Source organism: Sparus aurata, chromosome 21 (genome assembly GCF_900880675.1).
Source record: "Sparus aurata chromosome 21, fSpaAur1.1, whole genome shotgun sequence".
Lineage (NCBI taxonomy): Eukaryota > Metazoa > Chordata > Actinopteri > Spariformes > Sparidae > Sparus > Sparus aurata.
In genome coordinates this window covers 19,126,774-19,151,094 of record NC_044207.1, presented here as the reverse complement: position 1 = coordinate 19,151,094, position 24,321 = coordinate 19,126,774, and the positions used below count along the sequence as shown (strand labels likewise).

Here is a 24,321-nt window from a genome sequence, read left to right as displayed (position 1 = left end):
TCTATGTGCGTGTATATATATATATATATATATATATATATATATATATATATATATATATATATATATATATATATATATATATATATATATATATATATATATATATATATATATATATATATATATACATTTATCTGTTATTGAATTGGCTAAGGTGTGTGTTTTGTCAAAACTGAAAGGAATCACACCTCGCTGTCTTCTCTCATTCCTTCAGATATATATCCTCATCAGCTGTGGACACGAAACACACACACAAGCCTTGATGTGTGTGTGTGTGTGTGGAGCTGTTGATGGCTCCTATATTATTGTGCTGGGAGCATTTTTTCTGTATAAAAAGAGTGTAAGCAAACGCTGAAGTCAACTTTCTCTCTTATTTTGTGCGCACTGTATTGCTTTTTGCCGGAGCGACTCATTTTTTTATTGCTCATTTGCAGGACACAGAGGCAGCCGCTATGGAACGAGAATGACGATTTCCAGTCCGGAAAAAACTTTTAGAGGGGAGATGTGCATTAATCTTACTCCTTTTTTGTTTTTTTGTTAATATAAGTGCAGAACCACTGCATAGACTCCAAATGTGCTGTCGGGTCGAAAGTGAACTTCTTTTAACTCGACTCAACTCAACAAAGCGACTGCTGAGTGCTGATTTAAGCCTCTGCTCAAAGCATAAATCATTAAGGGATGCAGGTTCGCTGCAGCTGAAAAAGAGAAATACCTGTTTTTTTTGTTTTTTCTGGTCTGCAGACCACATCTTAGAAGTCTGGTTGATAAATGTAGAGAATGGAGCGTGAGAGACCCCAGGTGTCGGGGCTGCCGGTTGAACAAACACCACCAGGTGGAGAGATTGAAAGCCCCCCCCCCCTTTCTCACTCCGTCTCTCTAATGGTCTCGCATATTTTTCTCTCCTTGAGATGTTTCAGTCATTCGTTCTGTCTTCGTGTGTCTCTGTGTCGTCCTGTCTAACTCACCTGCAGCTCTGCTAAAATAACATTTTCTGTTGCGAGTAATAAGGAGGGGGTAGTTTAAATCTAAATGACTCATTTAAACCCATTAGCCTCTTTGGTTATTCCCTTTATGAAGGACACTTGCTACTCATTATGTTCATACAGTATTTTCTTTTCTACCAGACTGCGCTCCTACTACTTTGGGGCACAATGACATAGACCTGATTTCCACATGCTCTTTTAAAAGCGTACACTGTTCATCTTTGCATCTTCCAGTGTCTATAAATGTGAATGTACTGACATTACATGTAATTCAACAGCAGAATATGATGGTTGTAGTTAGTTAAAGTGAAGCTACTGACATTGACAGCTGCGGTCAACAAGCCAAGAGAAGTGTGCGGGAAAAATGCATAATATCCCGTCACCACACCAACGACACCACACACACAGCATATACATTGTTGTTGGAGCTAATTAAACCCTTCTTCGTGGGATTTTCTCACAGAATCTAGTTGCAAACAAGCCTTTTAAAGCAGAAGCATGTTTGTGATCTTCAACCTGGGCTCGTGCTGGAGCTGGTTAATAAACAACAGATGTGTGCCAAATAGGTCTTTCTCTTGTTCGCTATTGCCTATAAAATAGTTGGTTACTTGGTTGTTAAGTGTGTTTGGCAGTAAATTGAGCTTGACAGTCTGCTGTCATAGAACTGCCATTTTCATGTTGATTAAACTTGTTTCTACCTCCTTCTGCGTGGTCGGGCAGATAAAGTGGCAGACTGGCGCTATACAGTACAGTCGGAATATAACCTGCAACTACTGTACCACAAATGTGCAACTGAGATAATGGGGAGTCAGACAAGGCACCAATGGTTTTAACATCTCTCGGTCTGTGGATCCAGACTGGCTCAGCAGCTGAACATTTTAAATCTTATCTTAATGGTTTTGGCTTGACTCAATTAAAGGTGACTGTTGGGCCTTGGCAGGGGTATGGGCTACATCATCTATTAATATGAATGCAATATTCATGTAGCGCTGATCTGCGAGTCAGTGAGGTTATGTGATGTTTGGCAACAGAAGTAAAAAAACGAAGAAGTATGGCAATCTCTACATTTTGCGCAATTCTGGACGCCTTCGCCTTCGCCTTCGATCCTCATTCTGAAGATGTCGATTGTCCACCAATAAGTGCACCATAAAGCCCAGTAGATGGGAGTCATTTTCAAACAGCCAGTTTCCTAAACCATGTCTGTGTCTATAGATGATGTGTTCGGGGGTCACTTGCGTTTTGGCAGCGCTTACAGCCCGGCGCACAATCACTGTAGGTAAAACAGTAGAAAATAGACACACTTTAGAGGGGCGATGTGGAGTTGAGTGCTGGATTGATTAAAATAGAAGTGTATCTGTTCGATCAGACGCGCATGAGACAGACGACTGAGAAACGCTGCTGAAACGCCTCTTGTCTTGACATTACCTGTAGAATAGTGCCTCTTCCACATCTTTTACACTTGCTTTTCTATAACTAAGAACCAACCATAAACGCCTCCTCTGCTAATAAGGCCTCCCACTGCTAAATTACTGCTTCCGCACTATTTACCCAAAAACACTGTGATGATAATAATAGAAATAATGTTAACACGAAACTTTGTGAAATGTCTGGTACGTAACACAGTGCAGTTGAAACACTAATTTTGTATTGGTTGTTCAGAAAATATTCCATTTCTTCTATTTACTGCGAAGGACTCATCCATGACTCTGCGTGGCTCTTACTTACGGTGATGCACTGTGGGGTAAAGAGGGTCTGACTTATCAAGCTGCTTTTGATTCACTGCGCCGCTCCTGCTGCTACTGTAGCTCCAAGTTTGGAGACAGACACGGACGACGTTTTTCTTTGCTTGTTCCCCTAATTGAGCTAAGTAACAAAAAAAATAAAATAAAATAAAGGGCCATATGGTGCAGAGCCAAAAAAAACACGGTGTGCTCCTATCTTGTAGCTGCAAGGCTTTGAAATTAAAAAATGTAGACTGCACTTTACCCTCACGGTCATTAAGCCATTCTACACACAGCGTAATTACATTAAAGTCCAAAATCATTAAACAATGGGCCGCACTGTGCAAGCACCTTCAGAGGTCAAATGAAGTCGCTTGCTATAGTGAACGTTTTTTTGTGTCAGTGCTCATTTAATGGACCCAATTTGAGGATTTAGCTCCATTTCCAGTGAGGTTCCAGTCCGTGTTTCAGTCTTAAACACTTTAATTTCTTACATAATTCATCTTCATTCAAAGCATTGTACATCTCTGTCTCCCTTTCTCCTTGTGTGCCTTAATATCAGCCCAGTCGCCAGGATATAATGTTAGCAATTAGCACTTCTGCAAACCACAGATACATCAAAGGTTGACATTTGCAGGGCACGTGGTGTATGATGCTTACATTATATGATTATTAGCGGACTTTCACATCAGGATTTGCATGGGAAAGTTGGTTTATTTCAGCCAACAAGGCTGCCAAACGGCAGACCTCAGATGGAGTCACACCGGTGGATGTTTTGGGAATATTTCTAGACATTTTTGTGGTATTTTTGAGTATTTTTTTGTCATGTGAAAAGTGTTCCATTCAGGGGACCTGCAGACATTTCAATCTGTTTTTTTTCTTTTTTTTTATGGTGACAAAAACATGGCAATTTTTCACAGAAATTTGACCATTTCGATTTGTGATCGTGGGGATCAAAACAAGTATTTTTAAGCAAAGCCACGATGTTCCGACTCTTACAAAGTGATTTTTGTGCCTTGACAGGAGAGGTAGAAGAGATGAGTGCAAGAGAGAAACTCAACCTAAGCAAATTTAAAGTTGCAGTCTTAAGAAAAGCTTAGTTTGAACTTGTCTGTGTTTTTGCAGAAAAATACTGAGCAATCATTTATTGTGGCGATTCGGTTGCTTTTATTCATCTTCTTTGTTTACTGTAGCACCACCCATCCTTCTCTGTCCAGGCTTGTTAGGCTTTGCACAAAATCTAAATTGGAGACTTTGTTCCTTTGAATATTGCACCCGTCCACTGGCACCCTGTAGTTAACAGGATGAAAAAAAATAAATAAATCCTGGTGCCTGTCTGCAGTTTACTAAATCCCCTTGTTACATTTCTGGACTCCTGCCCTCACTATTCAATAACTGATTTCCTCAAACCAAAAGATGCCCCCATACTATCCAATTCCTCAAAGTCCATTTGATCCTCTCTCCTCTCCTTCTCTTCTTCACTTTAAAGACTCACATTACTGTAGAATAAATTGTGTTTGTGCCCGTCTGTTAGTCCGTCTGCCCCCTTCTTCTTTGCACCTTGGTGAGATTGCTTTGAATTAATTTCCCTCAAGAAGTCGGGTCTTCTGAGACCCACGTCTGATGTCCCTGTGTGTGTGTGTGTGTGTGTGTGTGTGTGTGTGTGTGTGTGTGTGTGTGTGTGTGTGTGTGTGTGTTTTTAGCATATGCGTCCGCACACAGTCGGACACATTTGGGTAGCCTTTAATGGTGACAGACAGAAGAAAGAAATTCCTGTGAGAAAAGGACGATGGGAGATTAAAGCGGAGGAAGATCAAAGCAGACGTGAACAGAGGGACACTGATACACTGACACTGATACTCTCAGATGGGTTTATGCGTGTGTGTGTGTGTGTGTGTGTGTGTGTGTGTGTGTGTGTGTGTGTGTGTTGACACATGCAGATACACACATGCGTGCAGGACGTGTCAAATTACAGCCATCAGAAATGTCAAATGTCAGATTCAGCTCAGTAGGAAATGTGAGCCTGTCGGAACTTCTCCCTGTATTTATGTATTTAGTACATCCATCTCTGTTTGTAGCATTACACAATTAAAAATCCTTCTAGTAAAGACAGAGATGATAGACACACTCACTGGTGTGTTCCTGTTTGATGGTTTTTTAATTCATCTAGGAAGTACAGAAAGTACATTTAGGATTTTGACATCTGATTCTGATTTAATTAGAGTAACAAATGACTGTATTATATACAGTATCTCCTCAATTAGTCTCAAACCAGCAAAACTGTGTGTCTCCTGAGACTGTTTATAAGAGTGTGTGTGGGCAAATACTTCTCCTACACTTAAGTGTCTTAAATGCGCAGATGCACTTACTGTGCAATGAATTCTCATTCTCTCCTTTTCTTGGACCTTGACGTTGTTGTATGTCAAAGAACATGCATTCACAGTCTTGTTAAAGACATTTGAACAGACAGATGTTTTAATCTAAGTTTTAGCTAGCATTGAAACTATGCACTGACCATAATTCATGTGTGGCTGTGTTTCTCCTTACGCTTTTGGCATTTGTTTGCCCCTTAGAGTAAATATGTCTCTCTTTGCATCTTTCCTTTGACTTTGTAAGCTTTACTTTACTCTTCAATGTGCAAGTTCATATCATTTAGTCTTAATGGACAAAATTAGCATTTCATCGAAGCTTAAGCAGTAAACTTAATTGAGAGGATAACATTTTAGCTTAGCATTGGCCTTTATAATCAACAAAGTTAGCAGCTAACATCATTGACTGTTCATACATGCTTCATGTCAGCTTTTTTGAAAACAAACAACACAAAGTCCAAAGTAGCTAATGTAACATTTTAGCCTTGCATGTAAACCTTATTTTAGCCTTCGTGGTCAACAAAGCAGCTGATGTTATTGTACTGATTTATGTTCTGTGTTTGCATTTATAATTGACAAAGTTTTGAGCAACAAAGTTAGCAAATAATACTAAATACATGGTTGTACTGTCAGGCTTTATGATAATTTTAACCATAATGATAAAAAAAGACACAGCTAACGTATCACTGGGCATCAGATTATTCTGAGCCACAAAGGTGGCAGCGTTAATAATTTCATTTTGTCTCAAAGGTAGCTGACATGATATCATTAAACCATTAGCATTAGCATTTACGATTGACGGAGTTTCAGTAGTATCTAGTATTATAGTCTTTTGCTTTACGCCCATTGTTATTTTTTTTGATAGCTTAACATTATCCACTTCAAGCAACAAAGTTAGCGACTTTCATTAATACTTCAAACTATAGTCAACCTTTATGATCATCAAAGTAGCTAACAGCACACAACATGTAGCATTTTATCCCGACATTTAAGCTCAAATTTAGCCCAAAAAACAGAATTCACAAAATTAACTTTTATTGTTTTAGCTTAGCACTGAGCAACAAAAGTGGCAGCTAACATTTATACTATTTCGTCTAGCTCAAAGTTTGCCTTTACCCTGGATAAAGTTGGCAGTTAAGGTGGGTGAACTGACATCTAATTTTAGCCTTCATCATGGGAAGTTTTTGTATTTTTTTTCCTGTCTGCCTTTTCACCCTGTTACTTCTGAAATGTGACACAGCTCTGGACCGATGATGAATATATTCTGCAGTGTTATTTCTGGCTGAAGTGTCCTCCTGGCAGCATGAGAAGTGGCATCTACATTGTAATCCTCTGGCAGCCTGCGCACAGCTCCCTGCACCATTTCATGTCTGTCCACTGTGACCACACCAAGCCATGCAGCGCTCTGACAGCAGCGTGACCTCGCTGCCTTCTTGCACTTGGCCACGGCCGTTTCAGGATACTGATTCTTCAGAGAATAGTGTTCGCAGTGTGTGTGTGTGTGGGTATGTGTGTGTGTGTGTGTGTGTGTGTGTGTGTGTGGGTGTGTGTGTGTTTGTGTGTGTCAGCATATGTGCCAGCTACCACATCGGTGTGCCAGCTGGACAGTTGCAGTGAGACCTGTAGCTGTACCGCCAACTGCACACATGCTCTCACACTCACACACACACACACACACACACACACACACACACACACACACACACACACACACACACGCTGGCATGCTAGTGTCGTCTCCCCTGCCAGTCATGCAGATTTGATATCATGTAATGGGGAGAACAGTCTGAATCATGCCAGAATTCAGCGTCTAGGGAAATGCACACAAGTTTGTACGGTTGTCGCAGCCAGCACAACACACAGCTTTACTACGGCTGCTGTCCCTAGATTACTTGGAATAGGTTAATTCCACATTAATAGGATGATGATAATCAAGGATTACATTTGCATAATTGTCTGTTTTTGTTTTTTGTTTTTTTTTAAAGAGGCACTTGAACAACAGCCTGTGATGAAAAACAACACACTTTTGCTGTGCTTGTGACTGAGAATGTTTCTGATGAGTTTGTGTATAGTAAACCAAATACCCCCACATACAGTGACATAATTAGGCTGAAAGCGACAGGCAACAGACAAGAATATACACTCTGCCATCGGAATAATTTGCAAGAAGCTTTTATCACATAATAATTAGAAAGTAATTCTGTTCTTTCAAAAGTTTTTCTTTTGAAAGTCTACAGCTAGTTTTTCATTCCAGCTCTCAGTAGCTTCTCCGTCTCCTTAATTAATAGCATTGTTGGACAATCTGTATCCGTAATTGTTACACTAAAAACTTTACTTTGATGGTAAGTTTGACAGTAGCAAGTGTTGATTTTATACAAACCTTGAACCACATTCAAACCATTTGTACTCAAACTGAGACAAATTAGGCGATGGTCACAGATTGAATTTTTGTTATTACAGAAGGTGTATAAAACCCTCTCTGTCTGCACTCTCAGAGCCACTGAATTGAAATTTTTATCATCTATCCATTGGCAGCTGTTTGTCCAGGTCCTGATCAGGCAGTTGTAGTAATTATATGATAAGAAATTATTGTTATACAGACATATATACATAAACTGCTGCTGATTTTCTGTCATACTTTCATATTTCGGCCGGTGTGACCAGGAAAGAGCTGTTACATTGTATTTTCTGTGGTATTAGGAAACACTTGGACTGCTGACCCCTGCAGAAACCCACTAATACAGTAAACGGTTTGATGATACAGTAAATTGAGGCCCATTGAGACAACTACACTCTTTAGCATTGGTTCTGCAGCCTTTACATTTTCCTGGCCGTTTTCATGGATGACAGGCTGTGATACAAAGCAAACAGTTGCAATACTAACAGCACCGCAGAGCGGAGGAACAGCACCTTTATTCCACTGGTGTTATGTTTCCATGGATTTTGGCTCACAGTCTTACACTATCTGTCATCCACCCTACAATTTATGTTTCCGTTGTTACTCTCCCTCAGCTTCGTTCCTCTTTTCTTTTCTGTTTCCATCCCTTTGTTTCCTTCTGCTGTTCCAGTATCACTCTTCCTCCCTTCTTCAACCCTCTTGTTTTTTTTTCCCTTTCGCACACTTCGTTCTCCTTTCCTCTCATCCGCCCTGGTTCTCGTGCCAGGATAAAGATGTTGTGTTACATGCACTCTCCATCTGTTTCATGCCCTCTACTTCCAACCTCTTCCGTCTCCGAAACAAAAGCATATCGGTGAACATACTGCGCTCGTGGATCGGAGCCATTAAGTGCTTTTTTTGCCGTGCTTGTTTGGGTAGCGATCCACAATGCTGGTTTGAATACAGCATTAAGTGGGACTTCAATAAATGCAGATAAAGGGGCTTTTAGTCGATGTAACGAACAGCAGTATCAAAGGCTTTTTTTTTTTTTCATAGTCATCTTTTGCATCTCAAGTGTTTGACTTTATAATTACTTTCTGTGGCTTGCTTGAAACTCACACATGTTAATGACATTGCGTGTTTGTTTGTTGGTGTACACGCAGGTTGTTTGTTGTACGTTCTCTCAGAAAGACAAATGCACTTTTCCTGATGATTAAGGATTGTTACGCACTCTATTCATGTCAGCTGAACAACAAACAAAATGAGTCCAGTCTGACTTCATGTTATAATGAAGCAGTGAAATTTTTGCTCCACCTACGAGGTTGTTTTTTTGGTTGGTTGGTTGGTTGGTTTGTGAGCAGGGTTACACAAAAACCACTGAACGGATTTCCATGCAACTTGGATGGAAAATGGGTTGCAGCCCAGAATAGACCCCAGTAGCTTTTGGTGCGGACCAACATTTTTTTTTCTTACTCTCTTTGACATTGTGAGATTGGACTCTTTTCCACATGTTTGTTAATTTCTAAGGGAATAATCCACCAATCTTAATGAAAAAAAATCTTTTTTTTTAGGTGGCTGGTATCTATGAGTGAGTACAAGTTGATGCAGAGCCAAATAACAATCCAGATCTATCAGATTTAAATACTATTTAAATAAGTAAACAGTTTCTTGTCCTATTTACATATATAGGTTTGACTGAAATTCAGGGAACAGCTGGGTCTCAGCAGAGGTATGCGCTCTACTGAGGGCCATTCTAGTTGGCTACTGAAGTTAGTTTCAAAGCAAATAAATTATTTTTATTCATCATTTTATTATACATATATGCACTGATAATCCTCCTGGTATTGTTAAAACGATGCTAGGCAGTCATGACTGCTGGTTCTGGAGTTAATTTTCCCTGCTCTGAATTCCCATTTGAGAGTTTCACTGGTGATATCGTCAGTGTTTCTCAACATAGAACCACTGGAGTGTCCTGGATGACTCATCAATACTGGGGGTTGATTTTATTGCCGTATTTGTTCGGACTTTTTTTTGCCATCAGTTTGGTTTGGCGCGCTGCTGCTGCTGCTGCTGCTGCTGCTGCTGCTGCTGCTGCTGCTGCTGCTGCTGCTGCTGCAAAGGCAGGAAACAAAACTTTATAACTTATAACCCAAAAGTGAATTGATTCAAACTTCTGAATGAAACCATTATTTTTAGGTTCCTCTCACCATTAGCCAGCGTGTGAAGCACATTTTAAAACATTTTTGTGGATGGATTTTTCTCACCAAAATCCACCTTGGGAGTGTTGATTGACTTCTCCCCTTATGGTGCGCCATTACGTTTCTGTTTTCTTACACAGCTGCTGCTCTTTTTTAATAAATAAGTCAGGAGAGAGTGATGTAATCCAAACCTTGGAAGTTTGCCACTTGCCAAAAACTACTTATGGAGAAATAATCCTCAATTTTGTATCCTCGTTTTCTCTCTTAATCTATTTACTATCTATCTATCTATCTATCTATCTATCTATCTATCTATCTATCTATCTATCTATCTATCTATCTATCTATCTATGCCACATTGTATCTATCGGCATTTGATTTCTACTCATGTTTTCTTCAGGGCGACGTTATTACCACTTAAAAATTCCGTAATTGAAAAATATTCAGTCGGATTATTTTTGAACATCTACTCTGTTGTGCTCCCGAGGAAACTTCAGAACCACTTAAATCCAAGAACAGACCTCTTCATTATCCTCCTCACATAAATCATGTTTCCTTTTCATCTGCTGGTTTTTCATTTTCCAGCAGCATGGCTTGTGACAAAAAAAAAAAAGATAAGAAAAAAGCTGCCAGTTGCTGGATCGTGGCGTTCTCGGCAAGCATTTGTGAGCTGTGAACTCAACACTGTTAACCCAGTATCTCTTCTTTCTGAGCACACTGAGTGTTAATGCAATAATAGTAGCCCCCGCAGACAGATGACTGGATGTTTTGCATGTCGAGGAGATTCTTAGATAGCAATAATCCTCTGATCCAGTAAAGTCACACACACTTGCATGCGGACACACAAATGCACACAAACGGGATTTTGTACTGAACACTGCCTTTGCCATGGATGATTTTCAGAGGACAGATCAACAATGAGGTGACAAGAGGCACACGAGAAGAGAAAGAGATAAACAGAGTGAGAGATATGATGAAATGCATCGTACATGTAGTTGCTTGACACTCTTCTCTCCATCTCATCACCTCCGTCTGTCACGTCTCCTTTTTTCTTTGTCCCTCTCTACCTCCTTCTCTTTTCCTCTTTTCCTCCCCATCTCTGGAAAGAATAGCAATTACATTTCAGAGTTGGCAGAGGCACTTGTAAATGATTGAAAGAGAGGCAAAAGAGGGAGTGGACAGCCTAATAAGATTCAGTGAGCTGAAAGTCTCTATTGTCACAGAGTCTGTGTCAGTGGGAGGCAGGAAGAGACGAACAATCTCTGCCCCTCTGTCGTTTTTTCTGTCCTTTCTCTCGTTTCTTTCTTTCGATTAATTCCGTCACCCTGAAGCCAGAGAACCAAACTCAATTATAAACTCCAAGTTCCTCCCTGAAATCTGGCCCTGGCACTGCTTCAGTTGTCACTTAAGGATCATGAAGGCACAAAACGTCTCTGCCGATTAACAAGCAGTCTGTCGTGCGGCCTCAGTGGTCAGATGGCCTGACCAGAGACTCTGTCAGGAGTCGTGGTGTCGCAGGCTGCCAAACAAACTCACTCGCTTTTTGTTGAGATTCGATCCCGAGCACTTGCGTAGGAGGATGTTTTGTGGTGTTAATTTAGCATTCCGCCGCAGCGCATCGATACATGATCGTGGCAAAGTTTTTTTCAGCAGTCACTGAACAAATGACTTCATTTCAAAGTGTGTCTGTTTTTTGGACAAGGCAGTGAATACGGTTTTGAAAGATGACTTGCAGTAACTTTTAAGAATAAAAAATGTAGCACTGCACCTCCCTAACACTGCTGGATGTACAATTAACAATCAAAAAGTTGGCCTTACAGCCCCGATTCCTAAAAAGTTGGGACACTGTGTAAAACAAAAACAAAACAAAAGGTTATAATGAGCTAAACCTACTCAACTGAATACAATATAAAACAATGTATTCGATGTCTTGCCTCATCATCCTCATTGATTTTTGCAACTACATTGCCTATTCTGAATTTAATGCCACTACATGACATGATCAATGAGAGACTGGCTAATTAAACCAGAAAAACAGAGTTCAGACTTGTGCTTTGCTTTGAGATCAATAAATCATAACCCAAAACCACCGAGGCACAGTGCTTTACAAAAAATTAAAAAACTGGTAATGAGTAAACATAATCAGTGAGGACTGTTAGTGTAAGCCCTTAATATATGTTTTTTTTTTTTCACTTTGTTGCAAAGCAGTGTGCCTCAAATTTGTTTTATCATGACTTATCGATCACAAAGCAAAATAGAAGTCTAACTTCTGTTTTTTTGGTTTCATTAAAAAGTTTCTTGGTCCCGATCTGATTTTTACTAGCTGCATTGTGAAGCAGCACACCTCAGTCAATCTCGCTGTTGTCCTTTATACAAGCGACTGGGGAAGTTGTGTAATACTGAATAACACCTGCTTGTAACATCCCACAGGTAAATGGTCACGGTAACATGGTAATGAGCATAAGCATCTTCGAAAGGCTCAGTTGTTCACGAGCAAGAATGGGGCGAGGTTCACCACTTGAAATCATCACATGAGCTCAGGAACACTTTGTGTTGTCCGTGCTAACTGTTAATTAATGATACTTAATACATCAAGATACAATTAATTGTAAAAATACTCAAAATTCCAGCCCCACAAGACATGTAATTGGAACAGATTTTATTTAGTGAACATTTTTCAAGTAGATTTTTGGGTCTTTAAGATGAATTAGAGATTTTCACCAATCCAATATGTTGTACCCAGTCCAAAATGGACATGTGGGAAATTTACCTAAACCAGAGGTGTACTGAGTCCTTGCCCTACTTATGTTTTGCATCAACTCTCGATTACCAAGAACAAGGTTGATCTGTTAAAACCTCTCGAGGAGCGTGAGTGCGAGAGACTGCAAGTGACGAAGAGGCGCAAATTTTGTCTTCAGTTTTATTAGAGTCGTTCAGCTTTGATGCGATTCGTGTGATAAGAAGGGCAAAGCCAATCAACAAAATGACACAGAAAGAGTCGGATATCTGTGAATGGATGCCGCATCACACAAAACCCTCCAAACCAACGACAAACACTTGAGTACTCACCATTTTTACTATTTTGGTTTTCTAATTGTCAAGTCTGACCCGGGCTGAATCACAGCCTCAAAATAGGCAGTCTTGCTCCGTGTGTGTGTGTGTGTGTGTGTGTTCGTAGTGCTCACTGCCTCAGGTCTGCTCTCAGTGAATTGTGTCGGAACATGTGCTACTAACCTAATAGCTCTGAGATTTGGTTCATTATTGTGGAGGAGATGTGGTGGTGTGTATACAGAGAGGATGTTTGTTCGTGTGTATTTGTGTGCACATGCCTGTGTTTGGTGCATATTTGCAGACAAAGCAGTGATGTATCCCCCAAAGTGTGGTGGGTGTCCCAGATAGAGCGATCGAGCGGTGTGATTATAATGTATTACTGTAATATCGCCACAAAGATAAGCATGAGATATTACGTGTGTGTGTGTGTGTGTTTGTGTGTGTGAATGTGTGATAATTGCACTTCTATAGAGCTTTCACACGTTACAACTCCCATTTATCACTTCTTTCACCACGAACATCGGCTCAAACGCACATTGTCTCTATTTTCCTACTCACACATTTCCTCTCTGTCTCCACACACACACACACACACACACACACACACACACACACCCTAAAATGGGCTTATCACAGACATAACTGTATTCCGTATATATGCGTATATTTAACTAAGTAGCCTACTCAACCACAGTACGGATACAAAAACTGAGGAGAAATGACAAACACAATCTGAGCAGGTCAACAACATCAGGAGGTTCTGACACGCCCTTTCTGAAATGCTCTCAGCGGTATATGAAGTTGCACGGACGATGGTACAAAACAGTGTTGCACACTCCAAGTAACCGTGTCGGTTCAGTGGAATCAAGGAGTTTGTGGGTCACCTAGGGTGTGTCAGTATAGTACTAACATAGCAGATTGAAAGATGAGTTATGAACATCTCTCTACGGTTGCAGAAGAGGGTGTGGTGGTGTTGTGAGTCTGTTGAGTGTTAATTTCAGGCTACGTGGTTACCTAATTTTAATTTGGAAAGTAAATAAACAACGTCCTCTTCATTAACTCCCTGTAACAACCAACTTATCATACTCAGTAGACAGAATGTAACCATGGTTATGTGGTGTACATGACGTAATAACGTGACTTTTTACTTTTGGGTTCACACTGGACACAAACAGCGGTGTCCTGCGTGAAAGCCTTGTACTTGTTTGCCTCAACTAACCATCACGGACATTTTGGTTTTGTTGAGCAAAATGTGGAAAACTGTCTACCGAGTATGATGTAAAAGTTACATAGTTATTTTAATCCAAAACACAATGTTTTTCAGTGCTTAACCAAGTCATTCTTTTTGCCTAAACTAACCAAACAGTGAGTGTACAACGGAGGTCCGTGCTAGTACGCATCAACGGTCACTCTTGTTTGGTGATTTAAGTTGTTTTAGAAATGGCAATCGATATATTCAGTCGTTCAGGTATGAGGGTGCAGCAGAGGACACAGCTGGCCTGGCTCATTAAAAAGGTCACAAAATCCACCCACCAACTCTTTTTTATCCCACAAATTAAGAGGTCATATCACTCTGGTTTAATCTGGACAGAAACCAAACCATGAAAATGATTGTGGGGTTGCCAGACTACCAGTAGAGCCTTCAGGGAGGCACTTTTCCTGGCCAAGAAATAGTCAGGCAGGTCCTCCATAACACTGCAACATGTTATTCTTACACATCAGTTTGTTGTATTGATTAAACAGATGAGATATAGCGCTACATTTTAACACATTTATAAGCATGTAGCTATATCAGCAGCTGTATAAATAGGACAGCAGGTCTTCAGACCTTCAGAACATTATAAACTTTCAACCGTTTCAATGAGTAACACCGCCGAGAAAAGGGGAACACAAAGAAAACATTCAACAGACAGACCACTGAAACAGACGACGTCCGCCCATCAGACGACATCCGTCCATCAGAATACATCTGTCCATCATAGTCAAACTGAGCATTACTCTGAGAAAATGCCAGTGAAAATGCTGTCTGTGAAGAATATGAAAGGTATCCAGTGGATCTCTAGACAGCGGCTCAGAAAAAAGTCATCGAGAGAGGCTGTCCAACAAGTGCCATGCACTTTGTCAAGAAAATGCAGTGCTGAAAAATAAGTTGGCTTAAGAGAGGACCAAGAATGTCAGTCAGAAGAAACTGACAGTCCAATTTCGCCAAGAGTTGGCTGAGACAAGAGACCAGTTGGAAAAAGAGAAAAGCCTGAAAGATATGAGCATCAACAGGCCTCAAAAGGACTGTGATCCAGCAACCCTCAGCAACGCAAAGATTGCCACGCAGGTGAAAAATAATGAAAAGAAAAAGAAGACAGACCTCCAAGTAGAATATATGAAGGTCGAAGTATCTTGTATGATCGACAAAGGCAAGTCCACAGCTGAGCTCCAGATGGACAAGGACAGTAACAAACTCCTCCAAGAAGAACTGGAGTGGAACAAAGCTTCACACAAAGAGATCACCCTGAGGTACCAAACCGAAGTCATCAGTGCCAGATAGCAGGTTTATCCAAGGACAACTACAGAAGACATGCGTGTCATACCATAAGATCCGCCAAAAGTATGAATACGACATCATCACTGTCGGAAAGCAGACTTGCAGGCTTACATCACTGAGCTCGAACTTGAGAGGATCAGCGTTTCACACCATGAGACATGCCAAAGATACCAAACTGATGTGATCACTGTTAGACAGCAGGCCAACACTCTTCAGCATGTGCTTGAAAAGCAAGTCAAGGTTTGAATCCTGGCCTGGGGCCCCTTGCTGTGAGAAGGCTAATACACTGAAGATTTTAATCAGAATTCATTATGGGCAAGGTAACTAACCACAGTTGTAGTCTACACTGTAACACGCCTTCAAATCAATGTAACTTTGGTGGGCAGGTAGGCTCTCTAGAGAGAAGTTCATAATGCTTTATGGCACTAAGTCACACACAACCAACTATGTTGGTGAAACTAAATCATATTTAATGGAGAAACTGTTTTCTTCTTTTACTTCCAATGTCCTCCGGCTGCTCTGCCTTAGCTTCCTTTCCTTGACAGCTTATCTGACATACATTTGATAATACTGTTACAGAAACCTGTATTCAAGACAGTGTGTGTGTGTGTGTGTGTGTGTGTGTGTGTGTGTGTGAGAGAATGTGTGTATTAAGAAAATAATTGTTTATTTTGCCGCTCCTCCTGCTTCTAGACTTTGTACTAAGCTAAGCTCCTGGTTTTAGCTCCACACTGAACGCAATGACCTGAGAGTGATATCAATCTTTGTGTTTTGACATACTGGCAAAAACGTCAAACTATTTCTTTAAAACTAACTCTCAAATATCAGTTGTCGGAGCTCTTATTAAGCACCCGAATGCTCCAGCCAATTTAAGAACATTGATCCTTGAAACAGCATTCTGAGTTTTAAGGATGTAGCACAACAATGATAAGACATACCAGGTTTGGCTGGACTGACGATACTTGTTAAGAAGATCAATTAATTGATGGTTTTATTCTTTTCGGTGGATTTGCTGAGAAGAAGAATTATTGCTCATGATATTGTCTGTAGCTCTTATTAAGCACCCGAATGCTCAAGCCAATTTAAGAACATTGATCCTTGAAACAGCATTCTGAGTTTTAAGGATGTCAGGATATTGATTTACACTTGTGCTACATGTTAGGTCTTAGCTCAGCCATGTTACTGCATATTTGTTTGCAAAGCTGGTTTTTAACCCAGTGTACACTTTACAGATACTAACTGAACGCACAGTGATATTATAGTGAAGGAATCATGACTGCTGCAGAGACACGGTGCAGTAAAAACACACAATGCTGTCATTGTCATATACTGGATCTAAGACTTGCCCTAAATAAAACATAATATAGGTCTCTGAAGTAGGTTATTTGAAAAGGAAAAAATTATAGTTTAATATGCGCTGGGCACAGTAGTTTCTGTTTTTGTTGTTGCAAATATTACTCAGACAGGAGTAAATCTTTCTTTTGTTGGGGATCACTTCTTGCAGCGGATTGATACACATACAAACATACACTAGTGTGTGTGAACTGCATTAGAACTGTGTGTAATGGTGGCCAGGTTCATTGTAATAAATATTACCCAGCGCAGCCCCGTGGCTTATTGCTGTATTTTGAATGTTTTTTGGACGACAGTGGAGCTCTGTAGCACAACAATGATAAGACATACCAGGTTTGGCTGGACTGACGATACTTGTTAAGAAGATCAATTAATTGATGGTTTTATTCTTTTCGGTGGATTTGCTGAGAAGAAGAATTATTGCTCATGATATTGTCTGTAGCTCTTATTAAGCACCCGAATGCTCCAGCCAATTTAAGAACATTGATCCTTGAAACAGCATTCTGAGTTTTAAGGATGTCAGGATATTGATTTACACTTGTGCTACATGTTAGGTCTTAGCTCAGCCATGTTACTGCATATTTGTTTGCAAAGCTGGTTTTTAACCCAGTGTACACTTTACAGATACTAACTGAACGCACAGTGATATTATAGTGAAGGAATCATGACTGCTGCAGAGACACGGTGCAGTAAAAACACACAATGCTGTCATTGTCATATACTGGATCTAAGACTTGCCCTAAATAAAACATAATATAGGTCTCTGAAGTAGGTTATTTGAAAAGGAAAAAAAAAAAAAAAGTTATTTGATATGTGATTTTATAGCAGATGTCTCTGCGGTATCTCCATGCTATTCAAATTAAATTGCATTGATCAATTAAATAATTAAAGTGTCAAAAAAGCAGCAAAAACAAAACTTTTGATCTAAAAATAGCGTCTTTTTGTGCTCGAAACTGTCTTGAGCGTTAGCTAACCAACACCTTGTTCCACTCACAGTCTCATTAGTGTGAGAGAGGAAGAGGAAAAACCAAGCATGGATGAGGGTGATGTGCAGAAGTGGTCAGGGGAGAAGGGCAGCTGGGGCTATTCGCATTCAGCTCTTGTGGTGTGATAAAGAGGTGTGTTATGAACATGTAACCTTGTTGGTATCGATCGTGCTTCTCATCTGCGCAGCACTGATTGGAGGAGACCTCGCAACACAGCGCTCATCCGTCAATGCTAATTGGATGCTAATTATTAACTCATATACCTGCAGTGGCCTCGTCACTCTCTTCTCTGCAGTCCAGTGTTCTCATGTCCTTACCATGTTCAAGGGACATATTTCTATCTATCTATCTATCTATCTATCTATCTAATGGTAAGCTAACTGTAGCTTACACAGCTTGCATACAACTTTATCTCAAGGCTACAGGGGTTTTTAGGTTGCTTTTTAGGTTGCTTGGAGTCCAAACCACTCTCTCTGCTGCCGAGTTGGGCTCTGAACTTTCTGCCATTTCATTGTTCTTGCTGCCATCTGCATCTGCCACAATTTTTGTCACGTCTTACTTTCTGCAGTGAGAGACGCTGTGCAAGTGCAACTCCTGTGACCTGTCCCTGACCTGACCCGTCATGCACTGCGCCCACGCGCAAAGCAGCCGATGATGTGTTTTTTTCCACAGTCGAATAGTAATTTTCACAATCGAATCTCCTTTTTTTGTTTAAATATTTGAATATATATTCAAATTTAGAATGATCGTTGACAGCCCCACTGAGAAGGCACGCAACAAGAGTGCAGCTCGAGTTGGATTTTCTGTCCGAGCACAACGGAGTCTGACAGAGTCGTAACCGAGCCCGACAGGACCTCAACAGGCATTCTGCTTTTTGCGTCCAAACATGTCTTGAGCCTTGGGTTAATGTAAGCTGAAGCACTGAGTTTGTTTAACCCCGTCACACCGTTGTTACCATGGTTACAGCTCACAAATAAACATAACAAGAAAAGCTATACATGTATTTTATAATCTATGGTTACTCACAACTGGAGTTACATCCAGGCAGTAATGCTGTCAATCAGACCCGTACCTTGAGTCGGGTTTCCTTGCTCCAACTTAAACTTATTTTTCTGGGCCATCATCATTTTTTTTACAAACTTACCTTGATTTCAGTGTCACTCCTCTTGCAGAAGGCAGATTTTTAACTCCTGTCTCTGCATGTTCTTATTTGCAACAGGCACTGTAGAAGCACTTCGGCCTGCAGATGGTTGAACAGCTCTTTGTACAAGCCATTTCTTTTATGTACAGCTCTGCCTTTAGCGCCAACCCCAATCATTGCGACTCAGGTTGTACATCTTAACAAACAAGTTCAAAATGTATAGTTTAATATGCGCTGGGCACAGTAGTTTCTGTTTTTGTTGTTGCAAATATTACTCAGACAGGAGTAAATCTTTCTTTTGTTGGGGATCACTTCTTGCACCGGATTGATACACATACAAACATACGCTAGTGTGTGTGAACTGCATTAGAACTGTGTGTAATGGTGGCCAGGTTCATTGTAATAAATATTACCCAGCGCAGCCCCGTGGCTTATTGCTGTATTTTGAATGTTTTTTGGACGACAGCGGAGCTCTGTAGCACAACAATGATAAGACATACCAGGTTTGGCTGGACTGACGATACTTGTTAAGAAGATCAATTAATTGATGGTTTTATTATTTTCGGTGGATTTGCTGAGAAGAAGAATTATTGCTCATGATATTGTCTGTATTTGCCGTTTGTGGTGTCAGCGGGGTAATGTAGTTTGTCTGAGGTGTCCCCTTAAAATGATTAGTGATTACTACTAATCAACAGTAAGGGACAGCTGCGTCTTTATAGTTGTGTAAATAATTGATCAAACGACACCACCATCAGCTTGATCGACAGACACCCTGTACATTTTTTTTTCTTCTCTTGCTTTGAAAATTAACTAATGATTTATTTTTCTGACAGTGATGCGCTAATGAGTGACATTTTCTGCCACAGAATGAGTGCCCACGGTCCGGTTTGTTAGAAATGAGGGTTATGGTTGCAGGGCTTTGGGATGGAGCCCAAACAGCAAAGCTTGCTCATATATTTTAATGATCCTGGCTCTCTGAAGGAAGGTCTGTATTCGCCATCCATGCCGGGGATTTAAAGTCGACACCTTCTTTTTAAATGAGTCTGAACCTGCAATCTCACGCACACAAACACGCGCTCCGATCGCATCTGATGAGTCAGTACTCAAAGGAATGATGGATAGATTTGTAGTGATATAACATATGGTGTGGCTCCATCACTGAGCAGCTTAATTACCTTTCATGTCGTGTTTACACTGACTGACTTCAAAGTCTTTGTTTATTTTTCGAGAAATATATGTTTTCCAAAGCCTGTGCATCTTATTAAATGCTACATTATGCAGAGTATGTCCCTTGAAACCATTATTTCTGCACACACTGCTTTGATTCACGTACATTGCTGCTTTGAAGCTAAAAGCTCTGTCGCTGTCCCTCACTCCCTTCATCCCTCGCTCCCTCTCTTGCTTTCTTTCCCCCCATCATGTTTTTTTCTCTACACTTCTTTTTTTACCCTCTGTTATCCTCTTCATCTCACTAACTCTTCCCTCTCTCCTTACTTCCTCAGTGGGGCGTTTGCTGATCGAGTTCAGCTCCCAGATGACGATGGAACGAGTGCAGAAGGAGAACCCCAATGTGACGGAGGGAGGTCGCTACACGCCTCCTGACTGCCAGCCGAGGTGGAAGGTCTGTATATGTGTTTCCTCAAGTGGAGCTGAGATGGGAATTTTTTTTTTTTTTTTAACCATTTTGGATCGCGTCCACAGTCATATTGTGCGTCTATTGAAAAGATATATGCAAAAAAGGTTACAAAACAATGATATCTTCATGTTTTTATATCAAAATAGATCAAAATCCAGTCATGTCACCTTCCTGTCAAACTAAATGTCACATGTGCTTATGTAAGCTTGTACTAACCGGTTTCAACCAGTAGTAGCGAGTGGCACGGAGCTCAGATAGAATGTCAGAAAGACGCTGTTAGAGCAGAGTGTTTCACCGATTACTGTGCAAAAACACACATTTCTAACTTTATTCACTGATTTGGCTGAAACTGGATCATATTTTGTTGGGACAGTGTTTTCTGGTTGTCTCTCGAATACGCTCCCGGTAAACAGATGCCTTTACCTGTTAATAAAGTAGCCGCTAACAGTGGCTTACTGTACCGGGTTCCAAGTGAAAATCCCCAGTGTTGGGACCAAACACAAACTCTGAGACATCTGCCGCCAGTTTGACAAAAGGGAATCCAGTTGATTTATAGAGTTTAGCTGCTATAAGACAGCTAACGCTTACTTGTTTGGTCATACCGCTAGGGTTAGTGTTCATGTTAGCTAACTGACATAGAGCCCCAGGTTGCCAAGAGCCAAACCTGGCAACAAAAAAGCTTCACAAAACCAAGAAATACAAAAGAAAAAGACCAGAACATATGCATAATAAAAACAACAACAGCAATAAAGACTATTATTGTCAGTAAAGATTATTAGTTCCAAAGTAAAATTGTAAAACGTTTCAATCCATTTTTCCACATTTCTTTTTCCTGGCAGAATTGGCCCTCCATATTCTCTCTCAGTATTGGGTTGAAAATATTAATCTGTTAACAATAACTTTATAAATGAAATATGTAGACTCACAAATTGCGGTATAGAAGCCCATTACTCTAAGACACACAAAAAAGTAAAGACCTGAATTTTTACACAGTAAAGGAAAAAACAAACAATCTAGTCAGTAAATATTGTTAGTTACAAAGTAAAAATGTCAAGATACTAATGGAAAGTTGTAAATGATTGAGTCAGCATTATAAAACAATAAATGATATACGAGACATGAAGTCAAAAAGTATGAGTGGTAAATAAAGATTATGAGACATTAAATAAAAAATGTGATGTGATAAATAGTTACACATTACACCAAAAGTGTAGTTTATCCGTATTTTCCCTCAGTCTTGGGTTCAAGTTGATTTCCTGTACAGACTAGCTCTCTGGTAGGCAGCTTCACTTTCCTCAGTAAACGTGGCGTCATATTTGATCTGTATATAGAAGATGAGCCTGTTAAAGTGTTTGAAGTGTTTCCCCTCTACTTAACGCTTCACTGAGGTCAGGGTGCTTCCATTTAGCTGAGAAGATTACACTAAAATAGGTGCACCCATCACAATGCCTAACCAGACACAAACCAAGGTCAATTTGCTGCCGGTCTTCATTTCAGTGGGAAATTACCATGAACTTACACGGTAAATTACAGTTCAACCTTGGACTGTTTGGACAGCTGAGAATGACTCACTTAAAGCTCAGAGATGCACGGCAACCTCAAATCTGTCTTGATCTGCAGAGCTGTCGGGATCTCTTTCCCTGAGCTGCTTCTTTCTTTATGATAAGAACCAACTTTATGTACACTGTGACACTAACCGGAGTGTTTTCTACCGTTCACTGTAGGATGGAACGATGCTGATTTAAGCATAATTACACAAACAATCATTCTCTGAAGATCTGAAAATAGTGCACCTTGACTCATCATACTTGTGTCTACATTTCTTTGCCAGCATTGATTCAATTACGCATTTGAATTGCACATATTTGGTTTGATAGTAAATGTTTTCGTACTGAAGCTGTCCTTGTGGTTCAGGTGGCCATCATCATCCCGTTCCGTCACAGAGAAAACCACCTAAAGTACTGGCTCCACTACCTCCACCCGATCCTCAGGCGGCAGAGGATTGACTACGGCATCTACATCATCAACCAGGTAGGTCAAGCGAGAGGACCTGAACGCACCGTTGTAGTGAGGTGTCACCAGAATTCACCGGCTGCAAGGAACACAATTTTCATCGCGGGTTCCTCTCAGGATTATTTTGAAATTATTTGTCACATAAAAAAGAAAATAGAAGTAGTAGTACCCAGTGACGTACAACGATGATGCTTGAATATTCCCTTGTTAAGGACTTGTAGGTGCTGATGTCATCAAAAACTAGAATTGGTCACGTGAGCAGGAATATAGTGCTGCATCGACAGTATAACAACATTTAGCAATATAACTGACATGAGGTGTACATTTTTGTTGAGTTTTCAGTCTCTTCCGCATCAGTTAGCCAAAGTTGGATGTATAGGAGCTTCCGGAAAGAGAGCAGGAACTAGACACTCATGATGCTGTAGTAACCCCGGTATGAAATGAATGTGACATGATCACATCTGGTAGTCTGAGTTGATTAATAAGCCTTGTCCTCCACCAGCCAACCAAAAAGAACCGAATAGTATGAGCCTGCTGCTCAGCACGAAATAACTATATATCTATATATATATATATATATATATATATATATATATATATATATATATATATATATATATATATATATATCTATATATATATATATATATATATATATATATATATTTACATACATGTGTATATATATATATATATATATATATATATATATATATATATATATATATATATATATATATATATATATATATTCACTGTTTATTGAACTGTTTCTTTACAGGATGATAAAAAATTCTCCTGTATTCCCTTAAACTCAATATAACTATTTAATCTTAGATTAGCTGGAAAATGCATCCTTAAACATTTGAAAACAATTTTCCTCTTTCCTACTTTAAATCTGTATATCACTGGTACATTCAGTTTATTGCACATCTTTCATTTTAATTTATGTTTTCTTAGTCAAAGAAACAATCTGCTCAATTTCCTTATGTGGCACTAATGTTACGTTATCACAAGACATTTATTCTCTGTAACGGACGTTCTGCTACATTGGCAAGCCATTCGATACCGACCTGCTGGCCTTTGCTGCATGTCATCCCAACTCTCTCTACCCCCGTCCCTGTCAAATCTCTGTTACTAGCATAATAAAGCCCTAAGATGTAATACCTCTCCAAAACCCAAAGATATTCAGTCATATAAAACTGCAAAGAAGCAAATCCTCACATTTGAAAAGCTAAAACCAGCATTTAAAAAACATTTATTCACCTCCAGCAGCTTTCAAAATCTTCAAATTAAGGAAAATTCAAATGTGAATATTTCTTGCTCAAGATGGGACGCAAAGTAGGTCACGGGCAGAAAAAAATATGAATAACGTTTCCTTGCAAAGACCTTTGTTTTATCATAAGATCTGTGCCAAGTTAAAGGCTGTAGGAAGTACTTAGTCGTGAGTTTCAAATGTGTATGATGAGAAGCGGATGTGAACTAGATCTGTCAGCTCAGGTGGAGTTTTAAGTTGTGGGGGAATAATTAGAACACTGTTTCCACCATCAGGTACTTTAGTTCATTAATATGGAAAGAAAACATCTGTTACTGCATGTAGAAGTTAAGGACTGGTACATTAGCAGGTGTTAAATCCCGACTCACCGACCGTTCCTTCTTCTGACTGAATTCGTCTTCTGAGGGAATCAGCAGCGTGTTTGCTCGGCGCGACACAAGCACAAAGAGTTTGATTTTCCGGGCAATGTCGCGCAAGTGTGTGTGAGTCTTCCACGCTGCATCGGGTGAGGGTTGATCTTCTTCTGCATTATGGGTAATGAGCACTCCTTTCTGCCCTTTCTTTTCCCTGTGGGCCTAGCGCAATGCCTTAATCAGTCCCCCTGTCGAGCGGACATTTGGTTCCGCCTGCCCTGCTGTGCTCTGCTCCTGATATGGCGATGTTCCAGTGTCTTCC

The 24,321-nt window shown here is 40.1% G+C and overlaps 1 protein-coding gene across 1 annotated transcript in view; it reads left to right on the top strand.

Moving 5' to 3' along the window:
- b4galt2 (UDP-Gal:betaGlcNAc beta 1,4- galactosyltransferase, polypeptide 2) overlaps positions 1-24,321 on the top strand; it is a 178,262-nt gene that overhangs the window by 62,969 nt on the left and 90,972 nt on the right. Inside the window, exons 3-4 of the mRNA XM_030402127.1 lie at positions 20,224-20,342; positions 22,272-22,388. Of these exons, the coding sequence (XP_030257987.1) occupies positions 20,224-20,342; positions 22,272-22,388 (236 nt within the window). The remainder of the gene's footprint in view (positions 1-20,223; positions 20,343-22,271; positions 22,389-24,321) is intronic.